General features: G+C 44.7%; 1 protein-coding gene across 1 annotated transcript; it reads right to left on the bottom strand.

Moving 5' to 3' along the window:
• Positions 1 to 858: 858 nt before the first annotated feature.
• On the bottom strand, positions 859 to 19,578 carry LOC115460024 (oocyte zinc finger protein XlCOF6-like). The gene is made up of 4 exons (XM_030189883.1): positions 19,427 to 19,578; positions 16,173 to 16,299; positions 9,485 to 9,604; positions 859 to 2,884 (listed from the first exon to the last, which is right to left on the bottom strand). Exons 1-4 carry the CDS (start codon positions 19,463 to 19,465, stop codon positions 1,053 to 1,055), a joined length of 2,118 nt encoding a protein of 705 aa, XP_030045743.1. The 5' UTR covers positions 19,466 to 19,578; the 3' UTR covers positions 859 to 1,052.
• Between the last annotated feature and the right edge of the window lie 315 nt (positions 19,579 to 19,893).

Below are 19,893 nucleotides of genomic sequence, written 5' to 3'. Positions count from 1 at the left end.
GGGAGTTAGTGCCAAACAAAAGAAGAGTGGTGAAAGGGATCTCCATGAAAAATTGCCTTGCTAGGTCTGGATGTTAGGAATGAAAAACTGTCCAACTTCATAATTCATAGGACCCTGTTAACTAAGGCGTGTTAGCATTTTTAACGTGCTTACAATTAGCGTGTGGAAACCGTGTAGGCACCTATAGGGATATTGTAGGCATTTACACAGTTAACGAGCGTACATGGTTTAACGCACATTAAAAACGCTAACGCGCCTATAACACAGCTTAGTAAACAGGGCCCATAGTGTAGTCTGCCATGACTTCATGGAGAACTTGATGTACACGATCAATCCAGGACTACACAATTATTGTATATGTTAAGATAGTTCTATATCATAAACTTTCATACAGTCTATGATGTACTAAGCTTTCAGTTATCCGTGATATCTTTATTCAGTTTTAACTAGTCTTTAATGCCGCATGTTCCCCTCTTACTGCTCTCCTATCACCCTGTTATTAGAGTCAATTCAATGGTATATTACCATGAACATCTTGTACACAAACAAACAAATTATTAGTCTTTCTCTTCTAGGGATGTTACTTAGGTTTTCCTTTGGAAGGAGAAATGTTCTTTCTGTTGCTAACCATTGTGGTGACAGGACTGGCTGTCTGATCAGTTGATTTGTGAAGTTTTCCAGGTCTTAGAAAGATATTCACTGAGCCAAATGTTGGGCAATTCCCCAGGGTCCGAGCTCTCCTCAAGCCAGATTCCAACTCTTTTGCTATTGCTTCAAGCCGTACCATAATTCTAATATTTGTCTTTTCTGTTGTTCTCCTGCATACTGGGAGGTCATTCTGCTTCTTTTTCCCCCCCCCCCCCCCATTTGTAAGTTTTATTCAACATTTCAATTCTGTTTCTTGATTGTGCTCTAAGGCATGCTCATATAAATTTCTCTCAAACTTTTATGTTTCCACTTTAGTTCATGGTATTTTTAACTGTACTAATGCTATCTTCCAGTGTGGTCTCTGCAAAGAGTTAGTTTTGCACACACCATAAAAGGAATACACCTCACTCACAGGCCAGAGTATGCTCTCTATGACTGAGCAAGTGTTTTGCTAGATGTCCTTTGTGAGAGAAGCACTTATCACATACTGTACAAGTAAATCGTTTCTCACCCACATGGGTGCTCTGATGCATTCTCAACGCCGATTTTTGATAGAATGTTTTATCACAATCAGCACAAGCAAATGCTTTTTCTTTTTGTCTCGTGTGTACTCTCTGATGTTTGATTAGATTTGAGGTACAATAGAAGGTTTTACCACAATTTCCACATGCATATGGTTTTTCCTTTGTGTGGATCCTATCATGTATTTTTAGAACTGATTTGTGACCAAAGCTTTTATTACACTTAGTACATGTAAAGGGTTTCTCTCCTGTGTGTATCCTTTGGTGTTTCACAAGATGACCTTTCTGACTAAAGCATCTATTACATTCATTACAAATAAAGGGTTTCTCGCCTGTGTGGGTCCTCTGATGCATTTTTAAATGAGATTTACGACTGAAGTCTTTATCACACTGAGTACATTTAAATGACTTTTGTCCCACCCTTGTGTGCACACCCCGATGCTTTATTAAACCTGATAGACGCATAAATCCTTTCTCACAATCTGTGCATGTAAATGGTTTCTTTCCAGTATGGAGTACCTCATGCGTTGTTAGATCTGACTTTCTACAGAAGCTTCTATTACATTTCATACACCTAAAGGGTTTTTCTTCAGCATGAATCATCTGGTGTTTCATGAAATGTATTTTCTGACTGAAGCATTTATCACACTCTGTACAAGAAAAAGGTTTTTCTCCTGTATGGGTCCTCTGGTGTGTTATTAGATGTGATTTCCTCATGAAAGTTTTAGCACACTGAGTGCACGTGAATGGTTTTTCTCTGTGTTTGTGTATCTTTTGGTGAGCTGTTAGACTTGATGTACGAATGAAACTTTTATTACATTCTGTACATGTAAATGGTTTCTCTCCTGTGTGGATCCTGATATGTATTCTTAAATCTGATTTCTGAGTGAATCTTTTACTACACTTAGCACAGGTAAAGGGCCGCTCTCCTGTATGTATCCTCTGATGTTTCAGTAAATGGCCTTTCTGACAAAAACGTTTATCACACTCCATACAAGAAAATGGTCTTTCTCCTGTATGGATTCTTTGGTGCGTCTTTAGATATGATTTCCGATTGAAGTTTTTATCGCACACGGTGCATTTAAACTGCTTCTCTTTCTCTTTCTGTATCCTCGAGTATTTGTTTACACTTGAACAACAAATGAAGTTTATTCCTGCCTCTGTCGACACAAAGGGTTTCTCTTGAGGGTTGGTATAGTCGAATGTCTGTTGTTCATACCTAGCATAACAGGAATGAATCTCTTGATTCAGCCAGGGTATGATCTTGTCATGTTGTATTACAGTTGACTTATTAATTAGGCTCATATCATTTTCATTATATTGAAATGGTTTTTCCTCCATGTAACTTAACTGGTGGAGTTGAACATGGTCTTTCATTGTGAAGTTTTCTTCACATTCAGGGGATGAAAATGGTGGCTCTTCTGTAGGAGATCCCCAATGATATCTAAATGTTGATTTTTCACTAGGATACTCCCTAGACACAATACTTGCATTGTTATTTATTTTTTGTTTTGAGAGGAGTATTTGGGATCGTGTAGTGTCTTGATAAACGGGTTCTGCAACAACGATCCCTTCCTTGCCTGAATGAGATTCTCTCCTCCAGTCTTTTCTCCCCTCTGATCCCAAGGTAAACATTGCCTTCTCTGCTTCTGGAAGCGTCTTGCGCATTTTCTCTTTTTTAACACATTCCTTATGGTGCTTCTTATTTTCATAACCTGTTGGATAACAGAGAAAGTCCAGGTGTATTATTTCATATGCTAGAGATACAGGAATAGTTATTGGGCTCTATAATCAGACCCTCAGAGCTGAATGTGCTATGGAGAGCTGAGGGGTCCTTTTACTAAGCCACGGCAAAAAGTAGCCTGCAGTAGTGTGGGTACCACATCTGGGGAAAAGTTTTTTTTTTTCAATGGGCTGGGAAAAGGGCCTGCAGCAAAACTGAAACCAGCATGCGACTATTTACGGCCTGAGCCCTTAACGCATCCATTGATCTAGCGGTAAGGGCTCATATGCCACACACGTGGTGCGCCAACTGCTGATTAATGCCAGAAACGCCACACGCAATAGGAAATAAAAAAATAATTTCTCCCAGCGGTATGAGTGCACGCCTAATCCGAAATTACTGCCACGGGGGCAAGCTAGCCTGGCAGTACTCATTTTGGCGTGCACTGCACACACGTAGAGTCTACCGCGTCTTTGTAAAAGGGCCCCTAAATGCATAAGCACCGCCATACTGGGAAAAGACCAAGGGTCCATCAAGCCCAGCATCCTGTCTCCGACAGCGTCCAATCCGAGCTTCAAGAACCTGGCAATCCCCCCCCCCCCACCCCCCCCCAAAAAAAAAAAAATTAATAATGTTCAATGGACTTTTCCCTCAGGAATCTGTCCAAACCCCCTTTAAATTCCGTAAGGCCAGCTGCTGCCACTACATTCTTCGACGAGTTCCAGAGTCTAACTACACGCTGAGTAAAGAAAACCTTTCTCCTATTTGTTTTAAATCTACCATATTCTACCTTCATCTTGTGTCCCCTGGTTTTGTTGTCGTTTGAAAGTGTAAACAAATGCTTCGCATCTGTGTACATACAGTGGTGGAAATAAGTATTTGATCCCTTGCTGATTTTGTAAGTTTGCCTACTGACAAAGACATGAGCAGCCCATAATTGAAGGGTAGGTTATTGGTAACAGTGAGAGATAGCACATCACAAATTAAATCCGGAAAATCACATTGTGGAAAGTATATGAATTTATTTGCATTCTGCAGAGGGAAATAAGTATTTGATCCCCCACCAACCAGTAAGAGATCTGGCCCCTACAGACCAGGTAGATGCTCCAAATCAACTCGTTACCTGCATGACAGACAGCTGTCGGCAATGGTCACCTGTATGAAAGACACCTGTCCACAGACTCAGTGAATCAGTCAGACTCTAACCTCTACAAAATGGCCAAGAGCAAGGAGCTGTCTAAGGATGTCAGGGACAAGATCATACACCTGCACAAGGCTGGAATGGGCTACAAAACCATCAGTAAGACGCTGGGCGAGAAGGAGACAACTGTTGGTGCCATAGTAAGAAAATGGAAGAAGTACAAAATGACTGTCAATCGACAAAGATCTGGGGCTCCACGCAAAATCTCACCTCGTGGGGTATCCTTGATCAAGAGGAAGGTTAGAAATCAGCCTACAACTACAAGGGGGGAACTTGTCAATGATCTCAAGGCAGCTGGGACCACTGTCACCACGAAAACCATTGGTAACACATTACGACATAACGGATTGCAATCCTGCAGTGCCCGCAAGGTCCCCCTGCTCCGGAAGGCACATGTGACGGCCCGTCTGAAGTTTGCCAGTGAACACCTGGATGATGCCGAGAGTGATTGGGAGAAGGTGCTGTGGTCAGATGAGACAAAAATTGAGCTCTTTGGCATGAACTCAACTCGCCGTGTTTGGAGGAAGAGAAATGCTGCCTATGACCCAAAGAACACCGTCCCCACTGTCAAGCATGGAGGTGGAAATGTTATGTTTTGGGGGTGTTTCTCTGCTAAGGGCACAGGACTACTTCACCGCATCAATGGGAGAATGGATGGGGCCATGTACCGTACAATTCTGAGTGACAACCTCCTTCCCTCCGCCAGGGCCTTAAAAATGGGTCGTGGCTGGGTCTTCCAGCACGACAATGACCCAAAACATACAGCCAAGGCAACAAAGGAGTGGCTCAGGAAGAAGCACATTAGGGTCATGGAGTGGCCTAGCCAGTCACCAGACCTTAATCCCATTGAAAACTTATGGAGGGAGCTGAAGCTGCGAGTTGCCAAGCGACAGCCCAGAACTCTTAATGATTTAGAGATGATCTGCAAAGAGGAGTGGACCAAAATTCCTCCTGACATGTGTGCAAACCTCATCATCAACTACAGAAGACGTCTGACCGCTGTGCTTGCCAACAAGGGTTTTGCCACCAAGTATTAGGTCTTGTTTGCCAGAGGGATTAAATACTTATTTCCCTCTGCAGAATGCAAATAAATTCATATACTTTCCACAATGTGATTTTCCGGATTTAATTTGTGATGTGCTATCTCTCACTGTTACCAATAACCTACCCTTCAATTATGGGCTGCTCATGTCTTTGTCAGTGGGCAAACTTACAAAATCAGCAAGGGATCAAATACTTATTTCCACCACTGTAAGTGTAAACAGGGTTGGGGGCAAGGGCACTGGATGCCACAGGCAAATCTTCAGCCTTGTGCCCACCCTTGCACCCATCCTGCCCCACCAACCCCGGCTTACTCAGCTCCAGTTGTGCTGAGTTGGCTCTGGGCCCCTAGTTTGGTTGGCGGGGGTCCCCAACCCCCACCAGCTGAAGCCTTTGTCCAGCGCTGGTCTCCAATGCTGCCGCATTGCCTGCCCTGCTCTCGCTTCCCCTCAGGGAACGAACAGGGAAAAAAATCTTAGAGAAACTTTGCAAAACCTATTTTCTTCCATGCTGCAAGGGGAAACAAAAGGACACAAAAATGTGGATCCTGCCTGTACTGTTCTTCTATGTTAATCACAGATACATTCGTAAATCCCTTAGATAGCAGACAATATATATATATTTTTTTATTTTTGTTACATTTGTACCCCGCACTTTTTCCCACTCATGGCAGGCTCAATGCGGCAGGCAATGGAGGGTTAAGTGACTTGCCTAGAGTCACAAGGAGCTGCCTGGGCCGGGAATTGAACTCAGTTCCTCAGTTCCCCAGGACCAAAGTCCACCACCCTAACCACTAGGCCACTCCTCCACTGTTGCTACTATTTGAGATTCTACATGGAATGTTGCTATTCCACTAGCAACATTCCATGTAGAAGTCGGCCCTGGCAGATCACCAATGTGGCCGCGAAGGCTTCTGTTTCTGTGAGTCTGACGTCCTGCGCAGCCTTCTACATGGAATGTTGCTAGTGGAATAGCAACATTCCATGTAGAATCTCCAATAGTAGCAACATTCCATGTAGAAGTCAGCCCTTGCAGATCACCAATGTGGCCGCGCAGTCTTCTGTTTCTGTGAGTCTGACGTCCTGCACGTCAGACTCACAGAAGCAGAAGCCTGCGCAGCCTTCTACATGGAATGTTGCTATTGGAATAGCAACATTCCATGTAGAATCTCCAAAGGTAGCAACATTCCATGTAGAATCTCCAATAGTATCTATTTTATTACCCCGCGCTTTCCCACTCATGGCAGGCTCAATGCGGCTTACATGGGGCAATGGAGGGTTAAGTGACTTGCCCAGAGTCAAAAGGAGCTGCCTGGGCCAGGAATCGAACTCAGTTCCTCAGGACCAAAGTCCACCACCCTAACCACTAGGCCACTCCTCCACTCTGAAATATACAATGGATTGTAACAGTGCACATGTGGTATATATTTTGATCTGCAAATGTAAGAAAATATATGTAGGAAAAACCACTAGGGTGCTTAAACAACTCCTTAGTGAACATAAACACCATATAATGCAAGGCAATCCCATTGTAGCACATAGTTTGGTAGTCCAACATATATTTGAAGTTTATCAATGTGTAGTCGTAGATCAGATCCCTCAGTCTCCTAGAGGGGGTGATCGAGACCGGAAACTAATCCAGTCAGAACAACGATGGATACATAGGTTGAGGTCAGTCATCCCTACCAGGTTAAATAATAAAATGGAATGGAAAATGTTCTTACGAGTTACTTGATAACCTCAAGATTCTGTTCGTATCCATGTAAGTTGAAGTTAGAGCCCAGGGGTCTCTTTAAATGCTGACAAGCGTTTCAGTGTTTTTGATTGGTGGATCCAGTCAGCATCCTTTAAAAAACCAGGCGCCATATTGGATTCACTCATTTCAATGAAGAAAGCACTAGATAAGCAAGAAGGGAGGCTAAAACCGCTAAATGCTGATAAAACGATGCAATTTTAACGAATTTCATGAGGCTTTCAATATATTCCTCTAAGTTCACCATTTGTTTCAGGGCACGACATTGAAGGGCTACTGGTTTGTCTCCTGAAGAAGCTAAATGTGAAACAGAGGCTCTCTGTAGAACAAACCACGTTTGCCACGTTCAAGATAAGTGCCCATTTAGTATCAAATATCATATTTAAAGAAAAAGTTTTACCAATATAGATAAAGAAAAGAGTAAAAATCAACCAATAAAATAGTGACTGAATATCCGGAGGTTTTTCTGGCTAATGAGGAAGCCCGCGGCATTCATACTGAATATTTCTAATAAGTGAAAGCCGATCATCTGAAGTCTTTTCCTCCAGTTAATCACTAAAGTTTGACAATTAGTTGAATAAGAGGAAACTGTACTTGCTTAATAAGGGATTAGAAGTATATTCATTAGCAAGAATATTAGCGAAGTGGTACAAAAATAAAGGGCAAAAGAGTGGCATTCAAAAAGTGTTGAGGAATGGAGGAGTAGCCTAATGGTTAGTGCAGCAGACTGAGATCCCGGGGAACTGGGTTTGATTCCCACTGCAGCTCCTTGTGACCCTGAGCAAGTCACGTAACCCTCCATTGCCTCAGGTTAACAAAACATATCCACAAAAAAAACCTAGATAGAGACATTTACATACTAGAAGCAAACCTTTTTGCAGTGGAAATAAATCACACTGACCACCCTTCAACATCTTCAGTCCTTCTGTGACTGTGACAGTGCTGCGTAACCCTAGTAGCGCTTTAGAAATGTCAAGTAGTAGTAGTAGTACTGTTCTCTTGTGCTTGACTGCTTAAATATTAAATGCTTTACTTTTTGTCTATTTAGATTGTAAGCTCTTTGAGCAGGGACTGTCTTTCTTCTGTGTTTGTACAGCGCTGCGTACACTTTGTAGCGCTCTAGAAATGTTAAATAGTAGTAACAGTAGTAGTAGTAGTAGTTGTTGAAATAAGGGTCATGAGATGAAGTTCCAAGAGTGTAGACTCAAGAAGATACTCAGAAAATACTTTTTCATGAAAAGGGGGTGGATACCTGGGGGGTGGATACTCTGTTACAGGCAAGACAGCTCTGGCACAGTTGATCTCCCTTGCTCTGTGTTTCTCTCCAGTAGCCCTGCTCCACTACAACAATTCTTGTGAGGCAGTTTCCAATAGTAAACACAGTTTTAGCTTAAGTAGTCAATTTGCCCATGCAGCACTCCAACTATGGTTGTCAACACTTTATCCATACATTCTCTTTCTTTGGGCACTCTTCTTCTCCGGTTACACCTGGGTCATTGGCCTGGCAACAGATGTTTTGGGGCTCCCGCTCACCCCAATAAAGTCTTTGCCCCTCCCCCTCTTTTCTCTTACTCTGTTTTCTCTTAGTTACGGGTAACAATTTCCTTAGCACCTTTATGCTATCCAAAAGTCTCTCCAAACTGGCTTTTAGTTTTAGAGGGCCTTCCTCTGTAACTTTGCTTGCAGGCCTCCTCTAAGTCCATATCTAGCCTTTCCTCAGTGATTGGGTTTTGAGATTCTAGGCTGAGGCTCTTCCTCTAGCTCTGCATGTCCCTGCCCTTCCACTTCCTCCTCTCTAACTGCAGGGGTTTTCAAGACCATCCCTTGAAACCACCCCTTCCTTTGATGGACAGCTAGAAGCTTAGGGAATCTGGAAACCCTACCCCTCAGGTATGTTCCCTGTTTCCTAGGGGCTTATCCTTAACCTCCTCACACCTCCCACAATGGGTGATGGAAATTGAAATGGTAACAGATTTTAAAAGTCATGGGATAAACACAAAGAATCCTTATTTCTAGAAAGTGAAGGAAAAGTGGAAGATCTAGTAGCACCACGGGTCATAGGGGTAGCCAAGGAGTAAACTGATCATAACAGCAGCCCTAACAGCAATGGCATGACTGCAACGGGCCTCTGAAAAGGCATTGATGTAACGACCTCAAGAGTAGCGGTATGATTTCACTGGTCTTCCGAGAAGAAAGTGGGATCATTTACGAGGCATGACCAAACTTCAGTGAGCGTGTAGAAGCCAGATGTTTTAGATACTGGCTTCACTAGTTATGGTAGATGTGGATTATTAGAGAACTTGGCAATAAGACGTGGAGTGTTCGATCTGGGGCTGGAAGATGAGATGAGCTTGAAAGCGAGTACTTTCAGAAATTTAGGACATGCTTGTGGCTGATATGGAGGACAAGGACGAGAAGGGGATTGAAAGTTCAAGTTAAAGAGAAGGTAGTGGGCTGAGTATGTGAATTCAAACGAAGTAGAAGAATCACAACTGGACAGAGTAGATGGGCCAATTTGGTTCTTTTCTGCTACTATTTAATGTGTTACAGTGTTCATACGTATCATCTTAACTCCAGTTATTATGTCCCATCACTTACCTCCACAGGAGTTTCTCCATCTCGTTTTGTCTCTTGAATCCCATTGAGCCTTGACACATGGGTTTTCCTCTCTCTCAATCCTTACTATCAGATCAGGTTTCTCAGTTGGCAATTCCATTCCTAGGAAAAGAGGATTTCATTGCATCTCCTCTAACTTCATGAAGTAATTTCCATAAAACATGCCAAGTAAACAGTTTACTTCCCCCATATGCAAGGCCCATATGGTTCCTTACTAAACTGAATCAGAAATGTCAATGCCTTAGTTCTCTGCATGTCTACTGACGTATACATTTTTAATGCTTGCATTATGTGCTTGCCAGGGGTTACAAGAGGAGTGTTGTTAGTAGGCTTCCCGGAAACAAACAGGATGGAAAAATGATGCAGAAGTTTGTATCAGCTTCCCCATCTGTTCTACCTCTCTGCCTCCAAACGTCTTCCTTCACCCATCTATTCCCTGCTTCTGTCCACCCCCACCCTCCAACACCTTCTCAGTCTCTCTATCATCTTATATCTTTAATCCCCTTTCCTTAAGCCTGCAAGTGTTTAATTTATTTATTTTTATTTATTAGGATTTATTTACCGCCTTTTTGAAGGAATGCACTCAAGGCGGTGCACAGTAAAAATAGATCAAACATGAGCAACAGACAGTTACAGCAGAAAAAATATTCAAAAACAATACAAAGTATGGCATGGTATACTACTTACAATGTCAACACAACACGTAACAGAGCATTATAATTGATAGTGAAGTGTAAAGCAAAGATGTAACATATAGATAGGTAAGAAAGTAGGAAGAGTTAGAAAGTTGCACATGAGGTCAGAGAGATGGTTCCCCAATAGCTCTCTTTTCTTGCTCCTCCAAGTGTCTGCAATCTCCCATTAACCTCTGGTTCTCTGCAAGGCTACAAGAGGAATTACAAGAGGGACTGTTGAGAGCCGACAGTGGAAGCTGGTATCTTACACTAAATACAGCCACTAGATACGGCGGTGGTGCAGTGCCTAAGACTCCTTCCTCCACAACAGCAAAAGCTGGGCTGTCCCACATGACACTGTGCGGCACTGCCGTTCAGCTGGCCTCTGGCCTGTTAATTATTATTTTGAATCACGCAAATTTGTTTTAAGATGTGGCATGGGTGGTGAAACAAAAGAAAACCACCGGAGGTGGAGGAACAAAGAAACCCCTATAAGTGTAGAGAAAACAAGTTTAACCAAAGCGGTCTGTAGGGTTGATCTCCTTCCTGCCACTGAGGGCATCCAGCTTGCACCAGAAGCTGATCGCATTTACACATCTTTCAGTTATTAATATGTGGCAGATTCTGCTATAAAGCCAGACAGAAGACAAATGATAAAAATAAACAAAACACCATTTGTGACCAGTGACATCAAGAACGTTGGAGGTTTTCCTTAGCAATGCTACGTTTGTTGAAGACTTTTTATTTTGTAAAAGTATTTAACAGCTCTTCCTGCCTGTAAATGGTGTTTTAGTTTTATGAGATTAATTATTCGTCATTGTCTGATGGATTTGTTTTTATATTGTGAACACTTTTATTATAACCCACTTTGATTTTAAAGCGGGATACAAATTTATGAAATAAATAAATAAGTCTGCCTATGGGGTGATAGCCAGGTTGAAAGTGACTCTTCACCCACGAAAAATGTCCAGAGAAGTAGGGTAAAGGGATGGCTCTTCAAAGACAAACCATGGAATCAAAAAGAAGGGGTTTATAGCTAACAACACTTCATGCTGGGTTTAGGAAGGACTCCCTTTGCCCTCTACCCTTTCTGTAGAGTGCTTGGGTTGAAAGCGAACGCCTGGACTCTGGGGAGTGGATCCCAATGGGCTTTAGGAGAGGCAGTTCACTTGTGTGGTGGTATAGGAGTTGTTGCCTTACAGCAAATTCTAAAGCAGTGGTTTGAGGAACCAAAAGGGATAAGAGGAGTGTAGCTGAAAGCCCCTCCCAGGAAGCTAGCTAAATAGAGGCTAGTTATACAACAGGAAAAGGGTACAAGTCTATTGGAGTTTTCAGACTGGCAGCCACTGGTCTTGGATGAGCAGACGTGCAAGCAGAGAAGGAAGACGCACTGAGGGATCCCAGGATTCTCCCCAATCTAATCTAATTGTCCTTCTCGGATGTTATAACTGGGATGCATGATGATTGCCCCTGCCTCCTTGGCCCCTGTGCCCCAGAGATAAGGTAATGGTAAGCAAGTCAGAGGGAACATGTGGATAAAGGAGAGTCGGTCGATATTGTGTATCTGGATTTTCTAAAGGCATTTGTCGAAGTACCTCATGAAAGACTCCAGAGGAAATTGGAAAGTCATGGGATAGGAGGTAGTGTTATATTGTGGATTAAAAACTGGTTAAATGATAGAAAACAGAGAGTAGGGTTAAATGGTCAGTATTCTCAATGAAGAAGGGTTGATAGTAGGTTCCACAGGGGTCTGTGTTGGGACCGTTGCTTTTTAACATATTTATAAATGAGCCAGATATGGGAATAACTAGTGAGGTAAATAAATTTGCCGACAACACAAAGGGCCCCTTTTAATAAGCCGCGTGGAGGGGCATAATCGAACGCGAACGCCCATCTCCGTGGGCAGCCATACGAAAGGGCGGGACAAACCGTATTTTCAAAAAAAGATGGCCGCCCATCTTTTTTTCGATAATACGGGTTCTGCGGGGCAAATGCCTAGGATTTGGGCGTTTTTGAGCTGGGCGCTATCAGTTTTTAGCGATAATGGAAACCGAAGGCGCCCATGTCAAAAACGAACAAATCCACGGCATTGGGTCGTGGGAGGGGCCAGGATTCGTAGTGCACTGGTCCCCCTCACATGCCAGGACACCAACTGGGCACCTTAGGGGGCACTTTTACAAATTAAAAAAAAACATTAAAAAAGCTCCCAGGTGCATAGCACCCTTCCCTTGTGTGCTGAGCCCCCCAAATCCCCCCAAAACCCACAAGTCCACACCATTACCATAGCCCTAAGGGGTGAAGGGCGGCACCTACATGTGGGTACAGTGGGTTTTGGGGGATTTTGGAGGGCTCAGCATTAAGCACCACAAGTGTAACAGGTAGGGGGGGATGGGCCTGGGTCCACCTGCCTGAAGTGCACTGCACCCACTAACAACTGCTCCAGGGACCTGCATACTGCTGTCAGGGAGCTGGGTCTGACATTTGAGGCTGGCATAGAGGCTGGAAAAAAACATTTTGAAAGTTCTTTTTTTGTGGTGGGAGGGGGTTAGTGACCACTGGGGGAGTCAGGGGAGGTCATCCCCGATTCCCTCTGGTGGTCATATGGCCATTTAGGGCACTTTTTTGGGACTTGTTCGTAAAAAAAAAGGGTCCAAAAAAAGTGCCCTAAATTCTCGCTAAAAACGCCTATTTTTTTTTTTATTATTGGCGAAAGCCGCCCATTTCTGTTCGGCCGATAACCACGCCACAATCCCGCCTTCACCACGCCTCCGACACCCCTCCCCCCCCCCCCCCCCCCCCCCGTCAACTTTGGCCGTTTCCGCAACGGAGTGCAGTTGAAGGCGCCCAAAATCGGCTTTTGATTATACCAATTTGGGCGCTTTTGCGAGATGGGCGCCCATCTCCCGATTTGGGTCGAAATATGGGCGCCAATCACTTTCGATTATCAGGCGGATAGGTACCTACGCGCACCCAACATGCGCCAAATTGGAGTTACTGCCCGGTTACTGCGTGGCCCTTGCGGTAATTTCAATTTTGACGCACGACTGAAAAATATTTTTTATTTTCTGGCGTGCATAACAGACGCGCACCAAGTGGCATCTGACGCACATAGGTCATTACTGCCAGGTGTATGGCTGGTGGTATGGCCGCAAACCCAAAATGGACACACGGGAATTTTGATTGTTGCCACACGCCCATTTTCAGCAAAATGTTTTTGCAGGAACACTGAAAAATGGAACTATGCGCCCCCGAAACCCGCGCCTACACTACCACAAGCCATTTTTCAGTGTGCCTTTGTAAAAGGACCCCAAAGTTATTCAAAGTTGTTAAATTACAAGAAGTAAGAGCTTGAAGAGGCTTCAGCGGGTTCAGAATTCGGCAATTCAGCTTTTGAAAAAGTTGGCATTGTGTGATCATGTTTCATCCTGTTTTTTATCATTACAATGGCTTCCTATTAGTAAATGGTGTATTTAAGATGTTGGCATTAGCTTCTAAGGCTTTTCATGATATGCTTCCGATTTATGTGTCGGAAAAGCTACCATATATACACCAAACCGGTTCTTATGCTCTCGGTGTGGAAAACATTTTCTTTTACCTTCTGCAAGATTTTTTCCAGCTGGAATGTGCTTGTTCACGAGCTTTCTCTTATCTATTGGTTTGGTTATGGAATAAGCTGCCTCCTGCGATGAGATCCATTAATAATCTTTTAAATTTTCCTAAGGCTGCAAAAAATCGCTTGGTTTAAAGAGTTCTGACAAATTGTTTAATTGTTAAGCTGGTAGATTGGTTTGATTGATTTTATGTTTGTGTGTACTGTGTGTAATTGATCATAAGCTGTACGTATTGTGTTTCATTATGGATGTAAACCATGTAACCCGTTCTGGGCATAGTCGAAAGGACAGGCTATAAAATCAAATAAATAAATAAATAAATAGACCAGGCATTAACTGTTTGCACCTACATTTAGGCGTGCCAACGCTGACTTACGTTAGCATTCTATAATGGAACCTTGGCACACAGACACCGTTCTAGATTTGGTGCTGAGCATACGGCAGCGACACATTTAACTTGTGGTACCCGTTTATGGAACTGCCCCCGTTCTGTAACACTGAAAATAGCTAAGAATTTGTGAGAAGACGGATGTAATGGTTTCACTTTCCATAATAATTCATGCAAGCCCATATCTGTTACGTGCACCTGTGTTATGAATGTTTGCGAGCAAGTTTAAGCAGTGCCCAGAAGAACCAGCAAAACATGAAGCTCAAAATCTCTGATCAGTACCATCTCTCTACTGGAGTGGAGGAGTAGCCTAGTGGTCAGCTGCTACTATTTGAGATTCTACATGAAATGTTACTAGTGGAGGACTGGCCTAGAGGTTAGTGCAGTGGACTTTGATCCTGGGGAACTGAGTTCGATTCCCACTGCAGCTCCTTGTGACTCTGGGCAAGTCACTTAACCCTCCATTGCCCATGGTACAAAATAAGTACCTGAATATATGTAAACCGCTTTGAATGTAGTTGCAAAAACTGCAGAAAGGCGGTATATCAAGTCCCATTTCCCTTTCCCTATTTGAGATTCAACATGGAATGTTGCTGTTGCTACTATTTGAGATTCTGGAATGTTGCAACTATTTGAGATTCTACATGGAATGTTGCTATTCCACTAGCAACATTCCATGTAGAAGCCTGCCCTTGCAGATCAGCAACACAGCCGCGCAGGCTTCTGTTTCTGTGAGTCTGACGTCGAAGCAGAAGCCTGCGCGGCCTTCTACATGGAATGTTGCTAGTGGAGGAGTAGCCTAGTGGTTAGTGCAGTGGACTTTGATCCTGGGGAACTGAGTTTGAGTCCCACTGCAGCTCCTTGTGACTCTGGGCATGTCACTTAACCCTCCATTGCCCCTGGTACAAAATAAGTACCTGAATATATGTAAACCGCCTGCCCTTGAATGTAGTTGCAAAAACCTCAGAAAGGCGGTATATTAAGTCCCATTTCCCTTTCCCTATTTGAGATTCTAGATGGAATGTTGCTACTATTGAGATTCTGTTGCTACTATTTGAGATTCTACATGGAGTGTTGCTATTCCACTAGCAACATTCCATGTAGAAGCCTGCTCTTGCAGATCAGCAACGCGGCCGCGCAGGCTTCTGTTTCTGTGGGTCTGACGTCCTGTCAGACTCACAGAAGCAGAAGCCTGTGCAGCCTTCTACATGGAATGTTGCTAGTGGAGGAGTAGCCTAGTGGTTAGTTCAGTGGACTTTGATCCTGGGGAACTGAGTTCCATTCCCACTGCAGCTCCTTGTGACTCTGGGCATGTCACTTAACCCTCCATTGCCCCTGGTACAAAATAAGTACCTGAATATATGTAAACCGCCTGCCCTTGAATGTAGTTGCAAAAACCTCAGAAAGGCGGTATATTAAGTCCCAGTTCCCTTTCCCTAGTTGAGATTCTACATGGAATGTTGCTACTATTGGAGATTCTATTGCTACTATTTGACATTCTACAAGAAATGTTGCTATTCCACTAGCAACATTCCATGTAGAAGCCTGCCCTTGCAGATCAGCCCCGCAGGCTTCTGTTTCTGTGAGTCTGACGTCCTGCATGTATGTGCAGGATGTCAGACTCACAGAAACAGAAGCCTGCGCGGCCGCGTTGCTAGTGGAGGAGTAGCCTAGTGGTTAGTGCAGCAGACTTTGATCCTGGGGAACTGGGTTGAATTCCCACTACAGCTCCTTGTGACTGTGGGCAAGTCACTTAACCCTCCATTGCCCCTGGTACAAAATAAGTACCTGAATATATGTAAACCGCTTTGAATGTAGTTGCAAAAACCTCAGAAAGGCAGTATATCAATACCCATTTCCCTTTCCCTACCATTCTTTTTCCAAGTACATATACCTGACCACCTACCAACTAAATTTCAACTTATTCCTTGTACTAAGGGCACCCAGAATGTTTCAATGTCCATCCTTTAGAACAGAAATTAAAAAGCAATCTTTACCCAGTGATACCAGAGTCTTGTAATTCTCCTTCATGGTCTCCTTGTAAAGCTCCTTCTGCCATTCTTCTAACATCTCCCACTCCTCCTCCCAAAAATAGACGGCAACGTCCTCAAATATCACAGGGACCTGGAACACAAAACGTTACCCGTTCAGTTCCAAAACTGAAAATACACTGCAATGTGTGCTCAAGGTTAATGGATACAGGGGTCCCATAGGGGTCCATGAACCACAATCACAAAAAAACACATTTCAACAATAAAGCTGTATTTTCTGCATTCTTTACCTGCTCTGAAGTTTTAGTACTGAGAACTTATGGGCCCTTTTACTAAGCGTAAGCACGTGTTTTGGGCACATGCAGATCCATTTTTCAGGGCGCCTGTAAAAAAGGCCTTTTTTAAATTTTTGACAAAAATGGACGTGTGGCAAAATAAAAATTGGCGCATGTGCGTCCATTTTGGGTCTGAGACCTTACCACCAGCCATTGACTAAGCGGTAAGGTCTCACACTTTAACCGTACGGTAACTGTCTACGCACATAGAATGATGATTACCGCCTGGTTTCTGCTGTGCGCCAGAAAATAAAAATTATTTTCCAGCGCGCTTAGCAGCTGCGTGCCAAAAATGAAATTACCACAAGGGCCACTCGGTAGCCGGGCAGTAGCTCCAAATTGACTTGCATTGGGAACACATAGGCACATAGGTTTAGTAAAAGGGCCCCATAGTAACACAGTAAACGACGGTAGATTAAGACCTGCACGGCAGGGGCATAGCCAGACCTCAGTGGGAGGGGGGTCTAGAGCCCAAGGTGAGGGGCACATTTTAGCCCGCTTCCCCCGCCGCCGACCCTCCCCCGCCACTTTCGCCCCCCACCACCGACGACCCTCCTCCGCAAGGTACCTTTGCTGACGGGGGTCCCCAACCCCTGCCAGCCTTAGTCTTCTTCAGCGCCGGTCTCCGGCACGTTCGCTGATCTGTGCTGCGAGTCCTGACGTCCTCCTGCACGCCCTGCACATTCCTTTAAGTGAAAAGGACAAACAGGCAGGCTGGTAAAAACCGCCCAGACCCCCCACAGTCCCCTGAAATAGAGGGCATGTCCAGAGGAATCCAGACGTATGGTAACCCTAACATTAGGCCCTTCACTTTAACCTTGGCCACTGTTTGGAAAACAGGATACTGGGCTAGATGGACCATTGGTCTGTCCCAGTATGGGTACTCTTATGTTCTTAAAGAGGGGACCATTTGTCTAGTAAAGAATTCACTGTGGATAAAAAAAAGTAGCAGAGTTGAGATGGAGAGATTTGACTACATCTTTGCTGTAACGGATACCCAGGTATTTACTACTACTACTATTTAACATTTCTAAAGCGCTACCAGGGTTGCGCAGCGCTGTACAATTAACAAAGGACAGTCCCTGCTCAAAGGAGCTTACAATCTAAAGGACAAAAAAGTGCAGTCAATCAAGATTGAGGCAGTCTAGAAGATTTCCTGGATAGAGGTACAATGGTTAGGTGCCGAAAGCGACATTGAAGAGGTGGGCTTTGAGCAAGGATTTGAAGATGGGTAGGGAGGGGGCTTGTCATATGGGCTCAGGGAGTTTATTCCAAGCATAGGGTGAGGCGAGGCAGAAAGGGCGGAGTCTGGAGTTGGCGGTGGTGGAGAAGGGTACTGAGAGGAGGGATTTGTCCTGTGAGCGGAGGTTACGGGTAGGAGCGTAAGGGGAGATGAGGGTAGAGAGGTAGTGAGGGGCTGCAGATTGAGTGCATTTGATGCTGTTGGGTTCCAAGTTGGAGATACGATGTCTTTGAACGGGGGGGGGGGGGGGGGGGGGGGCTTAACAACTGACTTACTCCAGTTAATTTTGTAACCGGATATACTTGAGAAGGAGTTAATGGAGGTGAGAAGAGAGGGTAAGGAGTAGGAGTCAGCTGTTGTGTAAAGAAGAATATCATCAGCATATATTGATAACTTAAAGTCCTCAGCACCAATATGGGCACCAATAATCCACAGGTGGGGAGGGGAAGCGAGACCAGACCGTGAGAGGCAAGAGAGTGGACAAAGAAATTGTAGAAATGGGTTGGGAGAGGGGAGTGGGGGGGGGGGGGGGGGGGGGGGGGAGAGACGCCAGATCACTGTGTGTGGGGGAGGGGAGGGAGGAGGTGAATGGAGGGAAAGATGCTGGGATGGGGGGCAGGAGAGGGAGAGATGCTGAACTGCAGGAGGCATGTTCTTGAATGTGTGAAGAGGAGTGCTCAGCATAAGAGCAGCTAAAATGCTCATGCCACACGCATAAGGTATGTGACTTGGTATCTCTGGGGCTGAGGGGTTGGTGCCCATGAGTGAGTGACTGAGTGTCCAGGTGGGGAGGGAAAAGACAGAGTGATGGGGTGATGCTGGAGGTGGGGAATAGGTGGGTGAAGATGGATAGTGAGATGAAGGGAGAGAAAGAAACAAACAAGAGAAATACTGGATAGTGAGGGAGGAGAGACAGAGGGGTGATGATGGATGGAGGAGAGACACAAAGAGGGGGCAACGCTGGATGGTGGAGGAGCAAGAGAGAGGGGGGTAATGCTAGATGGATGGGGCAGAGAGAGGGGGCAATGTTGGATGAACGTGATGATGGAATGGCGTTAGGAAGAGACAGTGTCGTGGTGGTCTGGGGGGGGGGGGGCAAGACAGACACTGGGCCAATGTTAGATTGGGTTGGAGAGAGACAGAGAAGATATCCTGGACAGCAGGGGAAGGGAGAGAAAGAGGGGTGATGTTGGTTGGGGGGGGGGGCACAGAGAGGAGATGCTGCATGGCCAGCACGAGAGGGGGGGGGGGGACGGTCAGGATATCTTTGAATGCAAACTAAGATTTTTTCTTTTTTTGTGGTGGCAGGTGGAAGGAAAATATTGGCTTGTGTTCAACACCCCCAATCATTTTGAAAAGTTGACTCCTATGCTTTCAACCATCTCAAGAGTTCCTCCTCGGCCTCTCTCCCTCATCTCCCAGCCTGCCTCACTCTTCCTGGCTGAGCCTTTCAGCCTGTCCTGTCCTGTGCTAAACCTTTCTCGGCCTCAGTCTCACTTCCTGGAAATGTAATTCAGCTGCTGCTGCGCTGCATGCAATACTTGTGTCATCCTGTTTGCCCCCTCCCCACACACACTAAGTCTGTAACCAGTAAGGATAATCATGCCTCCAGTCCGGGTATTTTCTCATATATTCCTCCCACCCTGTCCCTGACCCCAGCCATGCAGTGAAAACTGCTGTACCTGTGTAGGCTGAGGCTCTGCTGCCTTAATAATCATCATTCTGGCTCCTGCTTTTCTGGGGAATCAGCTGCAGGAAGATTTGCTCTCTTAGCTGGAAGGATTAGACTCCTTTCTCTCCTGGGATTAAGGCTGCGGCGGCCAGCTCTGCCTCTCTCGCTTGCACAGAAGCTGCAGGAAATTATGTTACTGGTCTGGGAGGAAGGAAGGGGAGGAGGGATCTAGGCAGAAAAACAATGACCTAGAGAAGTGCCGTGTGAGTTCAGAGTGAAAAGCAGGCAGCCATCTTTTGACTGGCAAAAAGCTACATGGCAGATCTAGATTTGTAAACCTTCCTTGAAGTTTCTCAAGGTTCGTGTTAAACGCTAGTTAGGTGATTTGCAGTGGCAAGTAATTAACAGATACAATATAGGAGATTATATTTAGGAGAGGGGGAAAAAAAGAGAATGAGAACTAAGACACTGGAATTT

The sequence above is a fragment of the Microcaecilia unicolor genome, chromosome 1 (assembly GCF_901765095.1).
Source record: "Microcaecilia unicolor chromosome 1, aMicUni1.1, whole genome shotgun sequence".
Classification (NCBI taxonomy): domain Eukaryota; kingdom Metazoa; phylum Chordata; class Amphibia; order Gymnophiona; family Siphonopidae; genus Microcaecilia; species Microcaecilia unicolor.
Note: the sequence above shows the minus strand (reverse complement) of the source record. Positions and strands in the feature narration are given on the sequence as shown.

Coding starts and splice junctions, on each gene's coding strand:
- LOC115460024 (XM_030189883.1), bottom strand. CDS start 19,465: ATGATGATTATTAAGGCAGCAGAGCCTCAGCCTACACAG. Junction 16,300..19,426: donor CAGAGCCTCAGCCTACACAG/GTACAGCAGTTT, acceptor TTTGTGTTCCAG/GTCCCTGTGATATTTGAGGA. Junction 2,885..9,484: donor ATGGAGAAACTCCTGTGGAG/GTAAGTGATGGG, acceptor GTTATCCAACAG/GTTATGAAAATAAGAAGCAC.